The sequence below is a fragment of the Salvia miltiorrhiza genome, chromosome 1 (assembly GCF_028751815.1).
Source record: "Salvia miltiorrhiza cultivar Shanhuang (shh) chromosome 1, IMPLAD_Smil_shh, whole genome shotgun sequence".
NCBI lineage: Eukaryota > Viridiplantae > Streptophyta > Magnoliopsida > Lamiales > Lamiaceae > Salvia > Salvia miltiorrhiza.
The window spans coordinates 75497315-75515832 of NC_080387.1; the positions used below are offsets into that span (position 1 = coordinate 75497315).

At 35.8% G+C, this 18518-nt stretch overlaps 2 protein-coding genes and 1 long non-coding RNA gene across 3 annotated transcripts; 1 reads left to right on the plus strand and 2 right to left on the minus strand.

Moving 5' to 3' along the window:
- Positions 1–1942: 1942 nt before the first annotated feature.
- LOC131006249 (receptor-like protein 7) lies at positions 1943–5243 on the minus strand. Its single transcript, XM_057933431.1, has one exon. The coding sequence runs from the start codon at positions 5163–5165 to the stop codon at positions 2118–2120; it is 3048 nt and encodes a 1015-aa protein (XP_057789414.1). The 5' UTR covers positions 5166–5243; the 3' UTR covers positions 1943–2117.
- Positions 5244–6373: 1130 nt separating this feature from the next.
- Positions 6374–8868, plus strand: LOC131006276 (uncharacterized). The gene is made up of 2 exons (XR_009095444.1): positions 6374–8241; positions 8648–8868. It is a non-coding gene; the product is annotated as an uncharacterized LOC131006276 (long non-coding RNA).
- Positions 8869–9544: 676 nt separating this feature from the next.
- LOC131006251 (receptor-like protein 7) lies at positions 9545–12449 on the minus strand. Its single transcript, XM_057933433.1, has one exon. It carries the CDS (start codon positions 12397–12399, stop codon positions 9661–9663), a length of 2739 nt encoding a protein of 912 aa, XP_057789416.1. The 5' UTR covers positions 12400–12449; the 3' UTR covers positions 9545–9660.
- Between the last annotated feature and the right edge of the window lie 6069 nt (positions 12450–18518).

Here is an 18518-nt window from a genome sequence, read left to right on the forward strand (position 1 = left end):
AAAATTCATTTTAATTTATCAAGTTGATATATGTATAGGGATTGGTAAGAGTAGTTGTGTGCGCAAACAAGAATCCTAGCTGATTCCAAGTCAAGTCCCACTCGAAAAATGTGTGAAGCTTCTCTAATCAATTTTAACTATTCCCTACGTCCCAATTCAATAGGTCACAAAAGACTTGGACACGAATATTAAGAAACGAATAGTTTTATAATACAATAGGAGAAAATATTTTTTTTTGAAGATATATTTGTCCAAAAAGTAAGTGACAGAAATCAAGATATTATTTTTAAAATAAATAGAGAGATAATTATGTGTGTGCCACAATTTAGTATAGATAATGAGTGTTATATATAGAGATATTTGCTATTTATTTATTTTTCATTTTAGAAAATGGTCTATTAAAATGGAACATTCAAATAAAGAAACATGACCTATTAATTTGAGACGGAGGGAGTAATTAATTGAACTGTGATTGGGGTAAAGAAGACGAAAATAATTGTGTTGAAGGTTTTGGAAGCAAAAATTACAACGACTCTTTATAAGTCAAGTCAATCGCAGAATGAAACGAGTAAAATACAACCACATTTTTTCAGCCCTCAAAAAAAGAAAATCGAACTTTAACTTTCGTTTCAAAAAAAGACAAAAAAAATCGAACTTTAACTTTTTTTTTTGTTAATTTCCAAGTCCTTAAAGTAAAGTTAACTTGAAATTTAACTTTTACCCGAAAGGAATGCAATGGACTTTGACTCAAGCATAAACGCATGTATTTTTTGACTTAATATTGAAAATTCAAGTGAAAATTACAACTTTTTTCAAAGTTTGTGTATTTTTTGGTCATAATCCTCTTTTTAAAATATTTTATATAGTTCAGGACATTTTTAATAAAACGAATATAATTTGAGGTTTAATATGTTATTTACCCTTGAATTTAATGATTACTAAAAAGTATACAAATTGAGTAGATTTTTTGCAAAAGTTAGCTAGGTAATAAAAGTCGTTATTGCATTAGGATTTCAAAGTCGTTGTCTCCCACTTGATGTCCATATATTCCACAAGTAGGCCATATATTCCACAAGTAGGCCAATCCGCGTAACGTTTTCCCGAACTAGTAATCATAAAGATAGAGAAAGACAAAAAGAAAAAGTGGGGAATTGAAGAAATTGCCATCTATGTACTGCACGTTGATTTCTGGGAAGACGACCAAAGCAAGCTGTAGAGTTCACTGCAATAAAAACCACGCCCATTAGATGTTCGAGAAAATTCCTAGCTGAAAACCTGCGAAGAAAACAAAACAAAGAAGAAGATAGCATTGCGTAGTGGCGAAACCACTGCATTGAAAACGACTTCGCCGTCAGTAAGTTTGCCGACGGACTCTCCGTCCGCAGCTTGTTTACGTCGCCGGAAACTAAGTATGGAGAGGATGTCACCATTCGTGCTCATTTTTCTTGAGCATTGCTTAATACTCCCTCCGTCCACGAAAGAACTTCCTATCTTTCTTTTTTGGGACGTCCACAAAAGAACTTCCTACCTATTTTTGGACTATACCCTACCACTTATAATCCTCTTACTCTTCACTTTTCACAACTCTCAATATTAATTATAATACTTTTTCACCACTTTCAATACACTGAACAATATTTTTTCTTAAAACCCGTGACACTCCCTCCTAGAAAGTTCTTTCATGGACGGAGGGAGTATTATTTATTATTCTAATACTTCAAAAAACGAAATTATCATAGAGATTGGAGATCATCAAATTCGCTACTACAATTCAAGATAAAGCATAGGGTAAGGGTGATGAGTCCAATATAATTTTCTAGAGAGTTTTTTTCTAAATAATTCTTGGTTAGGACTTAGAAGGATCTCAAGTCAACTTTGTATAAAGCCACATATCATTTTCTTCCAATCCCAATCATGTAGGCCTATTGTGGAATATAGAAAATATAGATTTCTCTTAATTTTAAAAATTAAGATAAATTCCTTGTTTCTATTAAATTGCCAAATATATATTCAATAAGATAGTGTTTATTACAAGTCTTTGTCAGACCAAACTGTCAACATAAAAACATGCACATGCGAACTACACACCTTAAAGAAACTAAATAGCAATGCCAACACTAATGTCTCCTCACTTGATTCCTCACTACTCTTCTTGCCTGTCTTCTTCTTCTTCTTCTCTTATCTCGGGCATCACATATATCTTCAAAAACCTCTTCCACTTTTCCAAAGTATTTCTCTCGGAAGCTTCGGCTGAATAAAAGTAGCCACACAATGATTCCTAAGCCCACAACATATCCAAGTGCAGCACATACGTATTCCCACTCTATCTCAGTACTCTTCTCTTCCCCATTTTCATCTACCTGTGGCGACAAATGATCACTACCATCACTATCACTGCAGGTTATGTTGAGATTGAAACCACACAACCCCGGATTCCCTTTGAAGGAATCAGCTGAAAATGTTTGAAACTGACGGCCATTTGGGATCTCTCCAACCAGCTTATTGTAGGACAGATTCAAGACTGAAAGGAATGTAAGTCCAGCAAGCTCAGTTGGGATCTCCCCCGTTAGTTGGTTTTCAGAGAGGTCGAGTGATTCAAGATTCCTTATCTGATCAAATGACTTTGGGATGCTTCCACTAAGAGCATTGTGGGAGAAGTTGAGAAGACGAAGCGACCTAAGATCACCAATTGCATTTGGTATCTGTCCTTGAAAATTATTGCAAGAGAAATCAACGGCAGTAAAATCGGGCCAAATCTTGACAAGCTCTACAGCCTGCCCTTTCATGATCAATCTAACCCCACCCTTATAGAAGCTTGACACCTTCAAAACTTTAGAGGTTAAACGGTTGTACCTCACACTGTCTAACACCATTCCCCTCCAACTAGACAAGTTTATCGATTCCAAGCTTCCACTGAAATTATTTGAAGATACGTCCACAATTTGAAGATCGGGCCAGCTCTTGTGACATCTCACCTCTCCATGGAATCTGTTGGAGTGCAAAACAAGAACACGCAAGCTCAATATGCATGGGAAAGTGTCGTTGATGAGGTTGTTCGCAACGTTCATGAACTCCAACAACTTGCACCTCTCAAGGGACTTTGGGATTTTCCCTTGTAAAGCATTGCTGTTGAGATCAAGATATTGTAGGCTACAACCGAGAGGAAATTTATCTGGGATGCGACCACTGATGTTGTTCTTCCTAAGATCGAGCACGACTCCAACGTTCTCAACAAGGCAAGGGGGTATACTGCCACTCAATTTATTGGCAGACAAGTCAAGAACACTGAGCTTTGTGGCACTGCATAGAGACGTGGGAATCGAGCCGCTTAAATTGTTACTAGCAAGTAACAGGTACTGAAGATTAGAGATGATGTTTTCGGTGTTTTGTGGAATGAGGAATTGCAGTTCACCCCTCAGCTTGTTAGAGTTCAAGTCTAGTAATTGAAGAGAAGCAGGGATATGGTAAGGCTTTTGCAGATGTGTTAGAAGATTAAAAGAGAGTAACAAAAACTGAAGCTGTGTTCCCCAAATCCAACTAGGTATCTCCCCACCAATCCGATTGTTTGAGAGGTCTAGTGTACTCAAATCATCGGAATGTTTTATGAACTCGGGAAAATCATACACGTTACACGAAGCTAGGCGCAGCTCGTTTAGCTGTGGAAATCCATATGAACTCGAGCTAATGTTGCCTATGAGCACTGACAAATTGTTGTCGGATAGATCAAGGAGTGTGAGACTAGAAAGTTTCTGAATCATGTCTAGTTGGAAACTGCCATTAAGCAAGTTCCCAAAAAGCAACAAAGACTCGAGGCTTTGGAGTTGGAAGAGAGAGTCAGGAATAGGCCCTTCTAGTCGATTACTACTCAAATCTAAAATAGCAATGTTAGAGCCATTCACAATGGAAAATTCTTCAACAAGTCCAATAAATTGGTTTTGGCTAAGATAGAGCTCCTCCAATAAAGGGAGACTAAAGAGAGAGTGGGGAAGATTACCCGAGAATGAATTGGCCAGCAAATCTAGACGAACGAGCTTCAGAAGACCTCCAAACAACGCAGAAGAAAGCGAGCCTGTGAAGAAGTTATACGACAAGTTGACATACATTAACTCGGTGAGGTTGGCAAAGGAAGATGGAAGCGAGCCAGTAAACTTGCAACCACCCAAGTTTATCTCTGACAAGTCTCTGAGATTACCAATTGAATTTGGTAACGACCCTGAGAAATTTGTGGCCCTCAGCAGTAAAGACTTGAGAGATCCAGTTTGAGGAAATGGTGGTATGCTTCCACTAAGCATTTCATTTCCAGATAAATCAAGATACTGCAAAGAAGGTATCTGGAAGATCTTGCTAGGGAAAGAGCCCTTCAAGCCCGAGTTGAAAAGACTCAAGGTGGTCAAGCTCGAGAAATTGATGAACATGTCCGCGGCTACAGCTGACAGATTGTTTGAATCCAGTCGAAGAACAGAAAGGGAATGGAGACGCGAAAAGGACTTAGCCAAAGGGCCGGACAACGAGCACCAGACCAAGCTCAAGCCGGTGAGGTTGGGAAGAGACGATGATACGATATGGCTCCATTTTCTCCTCTCATGAGATGAGAGAAAGACGCCATCAAGATACAACTCTGTAATACTTGTCATGTTTTGGAGTAGCATTTCCATGTTTGGGTGCTCCAGTCTCAGAGGCTCGTCGATGTCCCAGTAATCGTTGGAGAGATCGAGGCTCGCCAGTCGCCTCAACGAGGAGATCTCTGCCGGAACCTGCCCTCCAAAACCAGCATTTGACAAATTGAAGTGTGTCAAATAGGTGAGATTGTGGATAGCTCTTGGGATGGGAGTGGAGTTGAAGTTATTGTAGGCCAGGTTTAGTTTCTGCAGATGTGCGAGTCTGAACAGAGTCGATGAATCCCCGATGCCACCGGAGATGGCCTCGTCGTCGAGGTGCAGGCTCACGACGTTGCCTGCAGCGTCGCATGCCACGCCGTGCCAGCTGCAGCAGTCATCCGTTTGATTCCACTGCACCAGCTTTGTTGAGAAAGAAGAATCGAATATCAAGTCGTTCTTGAACTGAAGCAGCAAGGTTTTCTGATGGTGAAGACATTGGGTGTGAGAATAAGTGAAGGTGAAGGAGGAAATTAGTGTAGAAATGGTGAAGAACAGCTTTGGAAGCATTGTGAAACTTGCAGGTATATATGAGATATGTGCATGTGGCTTTAAATAAGCCACTAGAAAGATGGATTGAGATTCAACATACCATATTTGATGTATCACTTTTATTTATTTTCTTATGTATTTTTTTTCTAATTTCATATGCTGTAATATTTTTTTCTAATTTCTTATATATTTTTTGTCCAAGTCATAAATAAGTCAATTAAGGAAAAAAATTATTCATTTAATTTATTTTTTAAAATAAAAAATAATTTAGTTATTTTATTGTATTGCCTACATTGAAGCTATTTTTATTTTTATTTTTATTTTTATTTTATTTAAAAAATAAAGAAAAATATTGCTACAAGTAAAATAGCTAAATTCGTGTTTATTTTGAAAAAAAAGTCAGTTTTTTTTCTTATTTGACTAGTTTATGGCTAGTCATAGCATCACTCAAAAATTAAATTTAATAATTAGTAAAAAGAAATATTTTTTTGTTTGCATTCGGATTTCAAAGTCGTTGTCTGCCACCTTTTGTAATGTAGTGATTGTTTGTCCATATATTCCACAAGTAGGCCAACCGCGTAACGTTTTTTCGTGCTAGTAATCATAAAGTGTTAATATATATTAGTGGGGAATCAATCATAAATATAAAGAATGACAAAAAAAGAAGAAGTGGGGAATTGATGAAATTGCCATTGATATACTTGTGGAAGTGGCGAGAAAAAGACTAAATTGTCGACTTAATTAGATAGGACTTTAGAATTAAAGACCTCAGTCAACTTTGTGTAGCCCACGTAAAAGCCATGTATACTTGTGAAATTTACAAAATATAGATTTATCTTAATTTCAAAACATTCGGGAAAAAGAATAAGGTGTTTAATTTGCATTATTGATAAAATATACGATTGAGTATAATTTTTAATATTTTAGTATAATTTTCTAAAAATAAAATAAAATAGGATTAATAACAAATAGTAACACTATGTCCCTGTTTTCCTAAAAAAAATCGAGGCACGTCACAGATTCGATAGCTGGAAAAGTTAAGAGTGATTCCAAATTCCAATTATTCTCTCATCCGCGATAAGTGATGTGTTTTTACCATTTTCATCCGTCCATAATAAATGTGGTCTTTTCATTTTAGAACATATATATTATACTTTATCCAATTCACACACAATATGTGACACCCAAATTCAATTTAAATTTAAATGAAATCGCACACGGAAAATCATGACTATAAATAAATATTTAATGTGAAAATAAAGAAATAAATATCTTATGTCAAAATACTTTACTAAACATAACATTTTTAAGTAAAACTAAATTTAAAATATTTGATTCGTCATTCGACCTTCCACGTTCCTCCGACCTTTAAAACCTGAAAATATTAAGTATGGGATGAGCATACAGGATACACTCAGTGTGAGAACATGCAATCATTGTCCACGTTAATAAAATGAAAACACATATGGTCAAATATTCATAACTGAAAGTCGCACGGTGGCATATCAAGGACCTTTCCGTCCTGGACCGATTTAGCCGGCCCCTGGTGACTGGTTGCAACCATAACTTTAACATGTATATCGCTTTGTGGCATACCAAGGATCTTTACCATCCTGGACCCATTCAACGGCTCCTAGCGATATTATTTAATGTAACTCACATATGGTAAACGCATAATATTAAAATGGACAAAGATTAACCACAACATGTACTGAAATAAATCCTACACCTGAAACTTGAACTTTGAAATTTAACTGCAGGAATTAAAGTTCACGTCCTAGTCGCGTCGTACCTAGTCAGACAAATTCAAATAATAACATATAAGGGCCTAATTAAACTTTAAAATAATAATAATAATAATAATAATAATAATACTAGTTTAAATCATAAAACCATTTAAAATCATTGGTCTAATAAATTATAAAAGAGATTTTCTTATAAAAGATTTGAGCTCATTATTTAATTAAAATTAAGTTCAAATTAATAATCTAAGCTCAAATATAATATTAATGACACTTTTTGTAAAATGACACTCTTTGTAAAATAATATGCAAATGCAAGCCATTTAATAAAAGGGCTCATCGACGAGCCCTTTTATTGGTCGATGTTCGCTTGTTCGTTGTGGGCCGCATTGTTTGCTCGTAACGTCCTGTTGTTCAAACAGAAGATCCTCAGCCATGGCTAATGTTTTGACATTGCCCAAAAAGCTGTTTGGGTTAAAATGCTATTTTCTGCTAGAATGCCCATTGCATCTTCTGACTTTATGGCTTGTGCTAGTGATTGCATCAAACTTAACTGTGATGCAGCAGTGTTGACCGACTCTGGAGTGGGGATTGGGGTGGTCTTTTTCTAACTTTGATGGGAATGTTGTGTGGTGTGGCTATAGGTTTTTTAAGGGAACGATTTCTGTTGAAATGGGTGAGGGATGGCAATTCGTGAGGGTCTCTTGGTGGCTAAGAATAAAGGATTCAAAGGCTTGATGGTTGAGAGTGATTGCAGTAGCTTATTTGCAAAACTCTGATTCTCATGTTGTACGACAAACTGCATTGTCCCATTCCGGGAAGGAATGGCCAAGAAGATAGTAAAATCTAGAATTTAATTTTTCTATAAAAAGAATTTAGAAAAGTTTCTACCGTGTGCGTGTTAATAGAATTACACTTTAATTTAATAGTTGGGGGCTATACAAAAGAAAGAATTTAATTTAATATGGGGCCATGAATAATAGGGCAAAATAGTAATTTTATAATTATTTTTATTATTATATTATATGGGGCTTCTCTTTTACTCACGCAGACCTGCTCAAACCCTCTCTTTCCCTTCACCCCCTCTCTCAGCCTTCTCTCTCCCTCTCTACCTCTCCGGCGAGTGTCGCCGGCTCTCGCCGCTTCCGGTGCGGCGAGGCTGACGCATCTTCTCCCCTTCCGCTTTCTTCCCTCTCCTTCCTACATTTAATTCCCCAAATTCTAAAATCAATTCAACCTAGGGTTTTCAATCTCCCCCATCAATTTTACTCCTCTGGAGAATCCCGGCGAATAACGTCGCCGCCGCCCCAGCTCGTCGGATTTCCGCTCCTCCGTCGTTCTTCCTGCCTCAGGTAAGTCCCCTATCTCTCTTCTTCTCTCTATATCCTCCCTCTCAGTCTCTCTCACTCTGCCCCACTCGATCTCTCTTTCTCTGCCCTGTTCGCGGCGGCCGCCGTGAGCCGTGGCTGCGTAGCAGCGCCGGCGCCGCCCTTACTCCTCCTTTCTTCCTCGTTTGCTTTGCCTCCCCCCTTGTCTCTCTCATCTGTCTCTATGTCTCTGTCTCTATGTCTCTGTTGCCAGCCACCGTGGGCCGCCGTAGGCGGGCAGCACCGGCGGTCGTCGCCATCAGCCGCGCCCCGCCGTGGTGGCTCGCGGCTGCCGCTGCTACCGTCCCTGTTCTTCTTTCCCTTTTATCCATCTAATTTTCAGATTTTTAATTCCTCAAACTAATAAGTCTCAAACTATTTCCCATTTCAGGAATCGATGATTCAAGGGATCTCCAGTTCGTCTACTGCTCAAGATCCAATTTTTATATGTTAAAAACCTATTTTCCTTTATTGCTTATTGTAAAATTGAGATTTTGATGGTGAGGAAACAATACTGTATCGTTACTATGCTTATGTGTAGCTATGTCTTTTCTGCTGTTCTTGATTGTTCCTTTTATACACAAGGAATTGATTGAATTGTATACAAGAAAACTACCTGCTTTGCTTGATACTGCTGCTGGGGAATGATTGTGGTTGAGTTATATTTGGGATTGCTGGTGTATTTAAGATTTGCAGAAATGAGTAAAGGATTTGCTGAAAATGAGTTAAAAAAAATGGTCAGATATGAGAGAAAAGAGATTTTATACTGGTTTGGAGTCGGTTATTGAGTAGCTGCGTCAAAGTCGAAGGCTACGTGCGAGATGAGGAACTAATCTGGAGTTAATAAATCTCACTATCTAATTTGGAGTTAATAATCAATCAATTAATCATATACCTAAATTGGGCTCGGTTACTCCAGCCCAAATATAACTATTGGGCTTCCTACTTTTACACCACTCTTGGCTCATTTAAACAATTATTGGGTTGTTTTCTAGTTGAATAGAAAAAGTATTTGGGCACGTAATATAAATTAAAACTTTTAGCTCATCTCTATAATGTGTAATCTAATTTATTAAGGTTTAATATCTACTTAATCAATTAATCCTGTGTGAAACAGATTTGCTGAGATTCTCAACTCAATTAGTATATTAAAATCTAATGTCTCAACCAATTAGCCATATACTAACAGATAATGACATGATTAGGGTGGGGCTATTACAAGTGGATGTTGGATAAATGCTAAAATAAAATGCCAAAGTTGTTTGCCTAAAAAAAAAAATAAAAAAAATGCCAAAGTTGTAATAGTATTATACCACCGATATCTTGTGCATAAACCAAAATACTTAAATAATATCAGACCACACATAAGCATAAAGAAACCAAATACAAATAGCAATGCCAACACTATTGTCTTCTCAGTTGATTCCTGATAACTCTTCTTGCATGTCTTCTTCTTCCCTTTCTTCTGATTCTGGCATCGCATATATCTTCAAACACCTCTTCCACTTTTCCAAAGTATTTCTCTCTGAAGCTTCGGCTGAATAAAAGTAGCCACACAATGATTCCTAAGCCCACAACATACCCAAGTGCAGCAGATACGTATTCCCACTCTATCTCTCTCTTTTCTTCCCCATTGTCATCTTCTTCTGGCGACAAATGATCACTGCCATCAATATGACTGCAGCTTATGTTGAGATTGAAACCACACAACCCCGCATTCCCTTTGAAGGAATCAGCTGAAAATGTTTGTAACTGACGCCCATTTGGGATCTCTCCAACCAGCTTATTGTAGGACAGATTCAAAAATGAAAGGAATGTGAGGCCTGCAAGGTCCACCGGTATTGGCCCGGTGAGTCGGTTTCCAGAGAGGTCGAGTGATTCCAGATTCCTCAACCGACCAAATGAGTTTGGGATGCTTCCATTGAGGGCATTGTGGGAGAAGTTGAGCTGATGAAGTGAGGTAAGATCACCAATTGCATTTGGTATGTCTCCTCCGAAATTATTGCAAGAGAAATCAATGGTACCAAACTCTGACCAAATCTTGCGATACTCTGAATTTATCCCTTTCATGATTAATGTTAATGAAAACCCCAATTGTGAGAAAAAGTCTGTATTGCCGTACCTCAATTCTTCATTACCCTGTAGCATCATTGTCTTCCAACTAGAAAAGTTGATTGATTCCAGATTTCCGCTGAAATGATTGGAAGATATATCTAGAATTTGAAGCTTTGACCAGCTCTTGTCATGACATCTCACCTCTCCATGGAATTTGTTGGAGCGCAAAACAAGAACTTGCAACCACCTGGATGATGATAGCATGCACGGGAAACTGTCAGTGATGTTGTTGTTCCCAACATTCATGAACTGCAACTGCTCGCATCTTTCAAGGGACTTTGGGATTTTCCCTTCTAAAGTGTTATTGTTGAGATCCAAATATCGTAGGTTACAATCCATAGGAAAATTATCTGGAATGCTGCCGCTGATGTTGTTTTGGCTTAGATCTAACTCTAAAATGTTTTCAAGTAAGCAAGGGGGTATGCTGCCACTTAATCTATTGCGCGACAAATCAAGAACAAGGTTCGTGGGACTGCAAAGGGAGGTTGGAATCGATCCATTTAAACTGTTATTAGCAAGAGATAAGTACCAGATTGGAGATGCAGGTGGAATGGGCAGGTGCAACTCATCCTTGAGCTGGTTAGAGTCCAAGGATAGAATTCGAAGAGAAGCAGGGATATGGTAAGGCTTTTGCAGATCTGTTAGAAGATTAAAAGAGAGATCCAAAATCACAAGTTGTGTTCCCCAAATCCAATTAGGTATCTCCCCACCAATCCGATTGTATGATAGATCCACTTGTTGCATATCCAAATGTCTGATGAAATTAGGAAAATGGGACAAGTTACAAGAAACTAGTCCTAACTCTTTTAGTTGCAGACTTCCATATGAAGTTGAATCAACGTTGCCAACATCTACCGACAATCTATTGTAAGATAGATCAAGTCGGGTTAGATTCGCAAGGTTTTGACATTTGTCTAGTTTCAAAGTGCCATTAAACTTATTGCCACTAAGATCAAGTTCCAACAATGAGGGAAGAGCAAAGAGAGAGTGGGGAATATTGCCAGAGAATGAATTTCTCCTGAAATCTAAATAAACAAGATTGGAAAGACCTTCAAACAGCGTAGAAGAAAGTGAGCCTGTGAAGAAGTTATATGCCAGATTGACACGAATCAGGTTGGTTAGGTTAGCAAAGAGAGAGTGGGGAATATTACCAGAGAATGAATTGCCTGACAAGTCTAGATCAATCAGGTTGGTTAGGTTAGCAAAGGTGGGTGGAATCGAACCCTTCAAACCGCATTTAAAAAGAGACAAAGTGGTCAAACTTGGAAAATTGGCGAACAAGTCTGGAAGTTCTGTTCCAAGATCGTTCATATCTAGTCGAAGGAAGGAAAGGGAATGGAGTTGCCCAGAGGACTTAGCTAAAGGGCCAGACAAACCACAACGAGTCAATCTCAAGGTGGTGAGGTTGGGTAAATATGATGATATAATGTGGATCCAGTTTCTCTTCTCATCAGAGGAAGTAACATTGACACCACCAAGATAGAGCTCTCTAAGCCCTGTTAGATTTTGGACAAGCATCTCCAAATTTGGGAGCTCAAGACTTGGAGATTCCGAATACTCATGGGAGATATCGAGACAAACCAATCTCCTCAAGAAGGAAAGCTGGAGTGGAACCTGCCCACCAAAATAACCATAGGATAAATTCAAGTGCGTCAAATACGTGAGATTGTGAATACCTTTCGGAATGGGAGTGTTGTTGAAATCATTGGAGGCTAGATTTAGCTTCTGCAGATCCATAAGTTTGAAGAGACTCGATGAATCCGCGATTCCACCAGAAATGGACTCATTATCGAGCTGCAAACTAACGACGTAGCCAGCAGCATCACATTCCACACCGAGCCACTTGCAGCACTCATCACTTTCATTCCATCGCACCAATTTTGTTGAAAGAGAGGAATTGAAGTTCAATTCATCTTTGAGTTGAAGCAACAAGGTTTTCTGATGGTGAAGACATTGGGTATGAGAATTGGTGAAGGTGAAGGAGGAAATTAGTGTACAAATAACGATGAAGAACAACTTTGGAAGCATTGTGAAGAGCCTATTAATTAATTGATGATTGTATTGTGCTTTCTACAAACTTGCAGGTATGTGGCTTTAAATAAGCCACGATACATAGAAAGACAAAAATCAAGGACTTCAAATTAAAGAAAAACTTTAGCAATTCACAGCCGACGGAATGAAATTCAGTGTACCACACTTTATGTCCCATTTTGTGTACCATTTTCAATTTTGTTTAATTTTTTATGTATATTTTCTTCAATTTCAACTTTATATGCTTTAGTTTAATTTTGTGATTATTAATTAGAGTTTATTCCATCAATCTAGGGTATCATTTAATTTCACTTTTATTAGCTAATAAGTTGATAAATTCAAAGTCATGGTATATACTTTTTTAAAAATTTAGTTTTTTGAAATAAGATTTCAATATAATTCATAGTATTATAATAAATTTTATTTTTATAAAAAATATTTTTAAAATAATAGATATAAGCATGAGACACAATGACATACATAAAATTATGAGACACTGGATCTCATCGACGAAATACACCTTTTATACTAGTATAGATATTCATAAAAAAAAGGGTTAAGTACCAAATACCCCCCCAACGTTGGGGCCCCTATCGCGTATAGGACCCTATAGTCAAGAAGGGAGGCGCCGGCCTCGCCACGCCGGAGGCGGCGAGAACCGGCGACGCTCACTGGAGAAGGAGGGAGAGAGACGGTATAGCAAAGAGGGAAAGAGAACGCAGAGGAGAGTAGAGAGGATGCTCGATGGGGGGGGGGGGGGAGAGAGAGAGAGAGAGAGAGAGAGAGAGAGACCATCTTAATTAAAAATTAAAAAAAATATTTTTTTTAACGATGTTAAAACACAGGGGGGGATTTGCTTAGATTTAGCCACATTGAGGTAGTAAACAGCGCCTACCCTGACTATAGGATCCTATATGCGATAGGGGCCCCAACGTTGGGGGGTATTTGGTACTTAACCCTAAAAAAAATTACTAACCTTTAGGTGTACAATAATGGTCATATAGAAACTAACCCAATGAAAATTCTTGTCAACGAGAAAATTTTACTTATCAATATCTGAAAAGTAAAAAATAAAAGAAAAAGAAAAGGAAAATTCGCTATTGTGTCTCCATTAATAGTGAAAGATGGTTTTGTCTCATTAGCAACTAAAGCCAATAACAAACTCAACGTGGAGACCAATTCAAAATTCTAATTGTAGAATTTAGCCTGCGGATTGATTGGTGGAGCTTATAAGTTTTTTATAATATAAAAGATATAATACATTAAATTACACAATTGGACCTTAAATTAAGTATTTATATGAGGGATATAATAGGTCAATCAAATTTTGTAAAATAAGACTTTTTTTTATTTTTTTATAATAGGCATGGATTTAAAAATAATTATATATAATTGCAATTGCATTGGATTTTGGCAAATTGCAATTTAGATCCCCTGGTCATTTTGAGTAACTCCCTAAAAATAACTCATTTTGAGTAACGAGTTTTACCGAAATATTGTAGAGGCATTTATCAATAAGTAATTTATTTTCCATAAATTAACCTCGCTCGTGCAGTAATTTATTGATAAATTTATTTATCAATAAATCCCCATTTCCCGTGCAGTATTATTTGGGTAGAGAGGAGACTTCAACGGCGACAATTCAGAGAAGAATTAGTCATACTGCATCTTTTAATGGCAGTCTTATTCCGAGAAAAAAAAAGTGGAAAAAATCTAAAATGTAGGACCACGTTGTGGAATTTGTTACTGAAATGAGTTCGAGCGGGACAATTATAATAATGTATCATTGGCAATCCGAACTTCCTAAATTTATATCTATATCCAAATTATTGATTATTTTCTTTTGAAAATAAATTATTTCGTTTAAAATAGAAATATTTATTTCTTATAACAAATAGAGTTAATTAGTGATCTAATACAATTATTATCAATTGAAGAAATTGCCATTGATTTGCTAGATATACTTGTGAATGTGGACAACCAAAGCAAATTGTAGAGTTCACTGCAATATATAACTAATCCCACCAGGTGTTCCCTGTTCTACATACTTAAATAAATTAGTATTAAAAAACCTTAAATCCCCATTTCCCGTGCAGTATTATTTGGGTAGAGAGGAAACTTCAACGGCGACAATTCAGAGAAGAATTAGTCATACTACATCTTTTAATGGCAGTCTTATTCCGAGAAAAAAAAAGTGGAAAAAATCTAAAATGTAGGACCACGTTGTGGAATTTGCTACTGAAATGACTTCGAGTGGGACAATTATAATAATGTATCATTGGCAATCCGAACTTCCTAAATTTATATCTACTAGTGTATCTCCCGCGCGATGTGCGGTGATTGTGATTTTAAACTTACGTAAATTATATATATACTTTTTAATTATCACTCCTCCTATTTCAATTTGATATACATAATTTTCTTATTTATACGTTACAATTCAATATGTCACTTCCTATAAAATGAAAAATTAATATATATATATATATATATATATGTAATAAAAAAAAATTGACCGGGCGACCGCCGAGGCTGCCCAGCCTCTAGATCCGTCTATGACAATAACTATTACTTTTATTGAGTGTTTAGTTTAACAAAGGAAATAGATCATTAGTAAGGAATTTAATTTATTTTGTTTTCCCCCTATTTTGAGGGGTAACAAATTGAGTGATTGAGTTACCTTTAATTAAGGGTAATGGTTAACTCATTACTCAAACCAAACAACAAGTTATGGTTTCAATTAATTGAATTCCTTTCCAGCCTCTAAAAACACCCAATCAAACATGGGCTAAATGGTTGACTTGGATGACTAAAGCAATTCGTGTATAATATTAGTATATGTATCCAGTTATTTTAATAATTTAGTTCATAATTGGTGTCTCATTTTGTACTTAACTAAAAAGTTCATCTCTAATAAAAAGCAGCTTGCCACAAACCATGCATTCATGTAGTTTATAAGTAGCCATTTGTTGATCCTTTGATGAGAAAGAAATTAATGCAAAGATTTTTTGCAAAACATAGTCTTTTTGCATTGAGTGGCTGGCATTAAAAAGCCAAAGATAATAAATTTAGGATTGAGTATAAAATGGTTTCGGAAAATTCTTATCAACCAGAAAATTTGACTAATCAATATCTGAATAGTAAAATAAAAGAAAAAGAAAAGGAAAAGTCGCTATTGTGTATCTCTTTATGTGGAAATTACTAATAGTGAAAGATGGTTTTGTCTCATTAGCAACTACCCCATAAATACGCTTAATGTGGAGACCAATTCAAAATTGTAATGCTTGAATTTAAGCTACGGATTGATTGGCTGAGCTTATCCAAATCAGTTCTATCATTTTCTTCCAATCCCAATCACGTAGGCCTACTTGTGGAATTTACAAAATGCAGATTTATCCTAATTTCAAAACATTAGGAAAATTAACCTCACAAAATTGAGAAAGACTAAACCAACTCATATAATATTTTTATTAGCATGTATACAAGATTATAAATATTTTATAATCAAGATGTATTAAAAACGTTCATAATAAAACAGAAGAAGAAATTGTTCATAACTAAATTTATTTCATGTATACGCTTACATATTTATATTTCATATAATTAAATACTATTCTCTGATAATGTAATAAAAATTAATTAATTTATCATGTTGATAGATGATGTGTGTGATTTAGTTATCTATTTTCGTGTCGTTTATCGTGTGTTTTTATTTGATATTGTCCAAGTTTGTTGGTTTTTTTGAGCAGGAATTGCATGGATTGAAGTTGGAGACTCATGGATGAAGAAAGCTCGAGAATGGTGTGAATTCGATGAAGTGATTGTTGATTAATGAAGATGATAGAGAAGATGGGCTGATTTATTTGTTAAGCTTTAAATATTTGTTAATTATTTATTTGGGCCTATGTGCCATTTTTTTATTCCCATATTAGATTAGGCCTTGTTAAATTAGTGATATTTATTTTTAGGGCTTCACGACACTTTTTCCTTATTTCCTTAGAATTAGGTTTAGCTTTAGGAGCCTTAATATATATATCAACTTTGATTCTACATAGCCGGAAGTTTTAGGAGATAGAAGTTAGGTTTTTTTTAATTTTAATTTCTTGGAGAGATTACACGTTTATTCCATAGGTTTTAGAAGTAATTTTGGCTTTTGCTTTTTGGCTCGAGAGATTGGCGGCTACCTTGGAGATTTTGGAACAGACGATTTTCTTCTATTTTCAATAGTGGTGCTTTTATTTAATTGCAATTTATTTTCTTATTTAATGTCTGCTTTTAATTATTTGATTGTTCTTAATTTAATTATGAGTAGCTAAACTTTTAATTCGGCGAGAATAATGAAGCACTAACTGTGAGGCCTAATTGGTTTCCTTGAACTTGTAGACTTCTGTCTTATACCGCCATTCCTACACTACTTTCTGCAATATAATACTTGTAAAAAAAATAGATCAACAAAATTTTAGGTCACATAGTTCAAGAATTTGTAGTTTTAGAGATAGTCAACCACAAACTCAATCGAATGGCTACAATCCTGTAGATATATACCAATGAACCAGATTTGTAAAGAGAAACCAATACAAAAACATTTGAATTCCAACAAAAATAAGAAATTAGGTACTGAATTGATTCAGAATAATCAATTGTATCTTTGGGGCATGATCGTTCTTCTTCGTGAATTGTGATTGATTTCTTTCTTCATCCCTCTTCCAAAGTTTTTTTCTTAAGTTTTTTGGGGGCTATACCGATGAATATTCTTTAGAATTTATTTTGTAACTTTTACTATTATAATTTTAATTTGAGGGTATAAGGGCATTATAGTATTTTTGCTATTATTATTAATAATAATTTTAATAAGGGGCTATGGTGAGAAAAAAGGGGGCTACATTTAAAATTACCCTTTCTAGAATATGTATTTGTTTTTTCAAAATGATTAGTATTTGAATTTAAATCTAAATTTAGAATGATCATTTAAACTTGAATAGAACCAGGGGTTATGACCAAAAAATACACAAACTTTTTTAATTAAGCCAAAAAATATATGAATTTATATTTTTGTTGCAATTTTCACATGAATTTGACTTTCGACGAAATTAGAGCTTAATTAATTAACAGTCGAATTTAAGTCAAGTGACAAGTTGTTGCAAGAGAGAGAGAGTTGTAAGATACTCAAGACATAGATCACTATCAACTATGTTGGGATAGAAACTATAGATCACTATCAACTTTATAATTCTAGTCATTTTGAAAATTACACATAAAAAAAAAAGGCAAAACCATTACATTCACATTAAACTCTAAAGTGCCTCGTTTATTTAATGTGAAAACAAATTAAAAGCGAAATCGACAATGAGATTTACGTGGTTCGGGAAGAACCCCTACATCCACGGGAGAGTGAGCCAATATTATTGATGATTCTGAAACGAGAAAGAGATTACAATTCACACAAACTCACCAAACACTCAATTGGATCTAAAACTCAAGAAACTTGCTACAAAGATTTCTCTCAGTAACTCTCTTCTCTCAACTGACTCGATGATGAAGAACAGCTGCTAATCCCAGCTTTAAGTGTTGAAGATGATATATCTAACTCATGATCTGGACCGTTGATGATAGACGCACCAGATCAGTCCTTGAGCAATAAAACAGTAACATAGAGAGTTCGAGGGTTTTTTAGGACAGTAACTTAGATTGATTTGGAAATTAGGACAATAACTTTCGAACTTGTAAAAATAGGACACTAATTTTTTTTAAGAGTAAAACAGGACACTAATTAATAAGTGTTGCATCCGCAGGACATTTTTTAGCCAATTATCGGCTGAGAAATGTCCTATTTTTACGACGCTTATTAATTAGTGTCCTATTTTACTCTAAAAAATAATTAGTGTCCTATTTTTACAAATCCGAAAGTTATTGTCCTAATTTTCAAATCAATCTAAGTTAATGTCCTAAAACATCCCCTGACTCCAGTAACATATAACAGCCACGTATGAAATAACAAAATATGACTTGTTTTTGCTACATAGTCCCTTGACTCTTTATAATATCAAAACAGACCTCAACTCCTAAGCATGCAGCCATATATACAACATTTAAGTATCTAAATTGCACATATATCA

Excerpts from the sequence above, each read along its gene's own strand:
- LOC131006249 (XM_057933431.1), bottom strand. The coding sequence starts at position 5,165 with ATGCTTCCAAAGCTGTTCTTCACCATTTCTACACTAATTTCCTCCTTC.
- LOC131006251 (XM_057933433.1), bottom strand. The coding sequence starts at position 12,399 with ATGCTTCCAAAGTTGTTCTTCATCGTTATTTGTACACTAATTTCCTCC.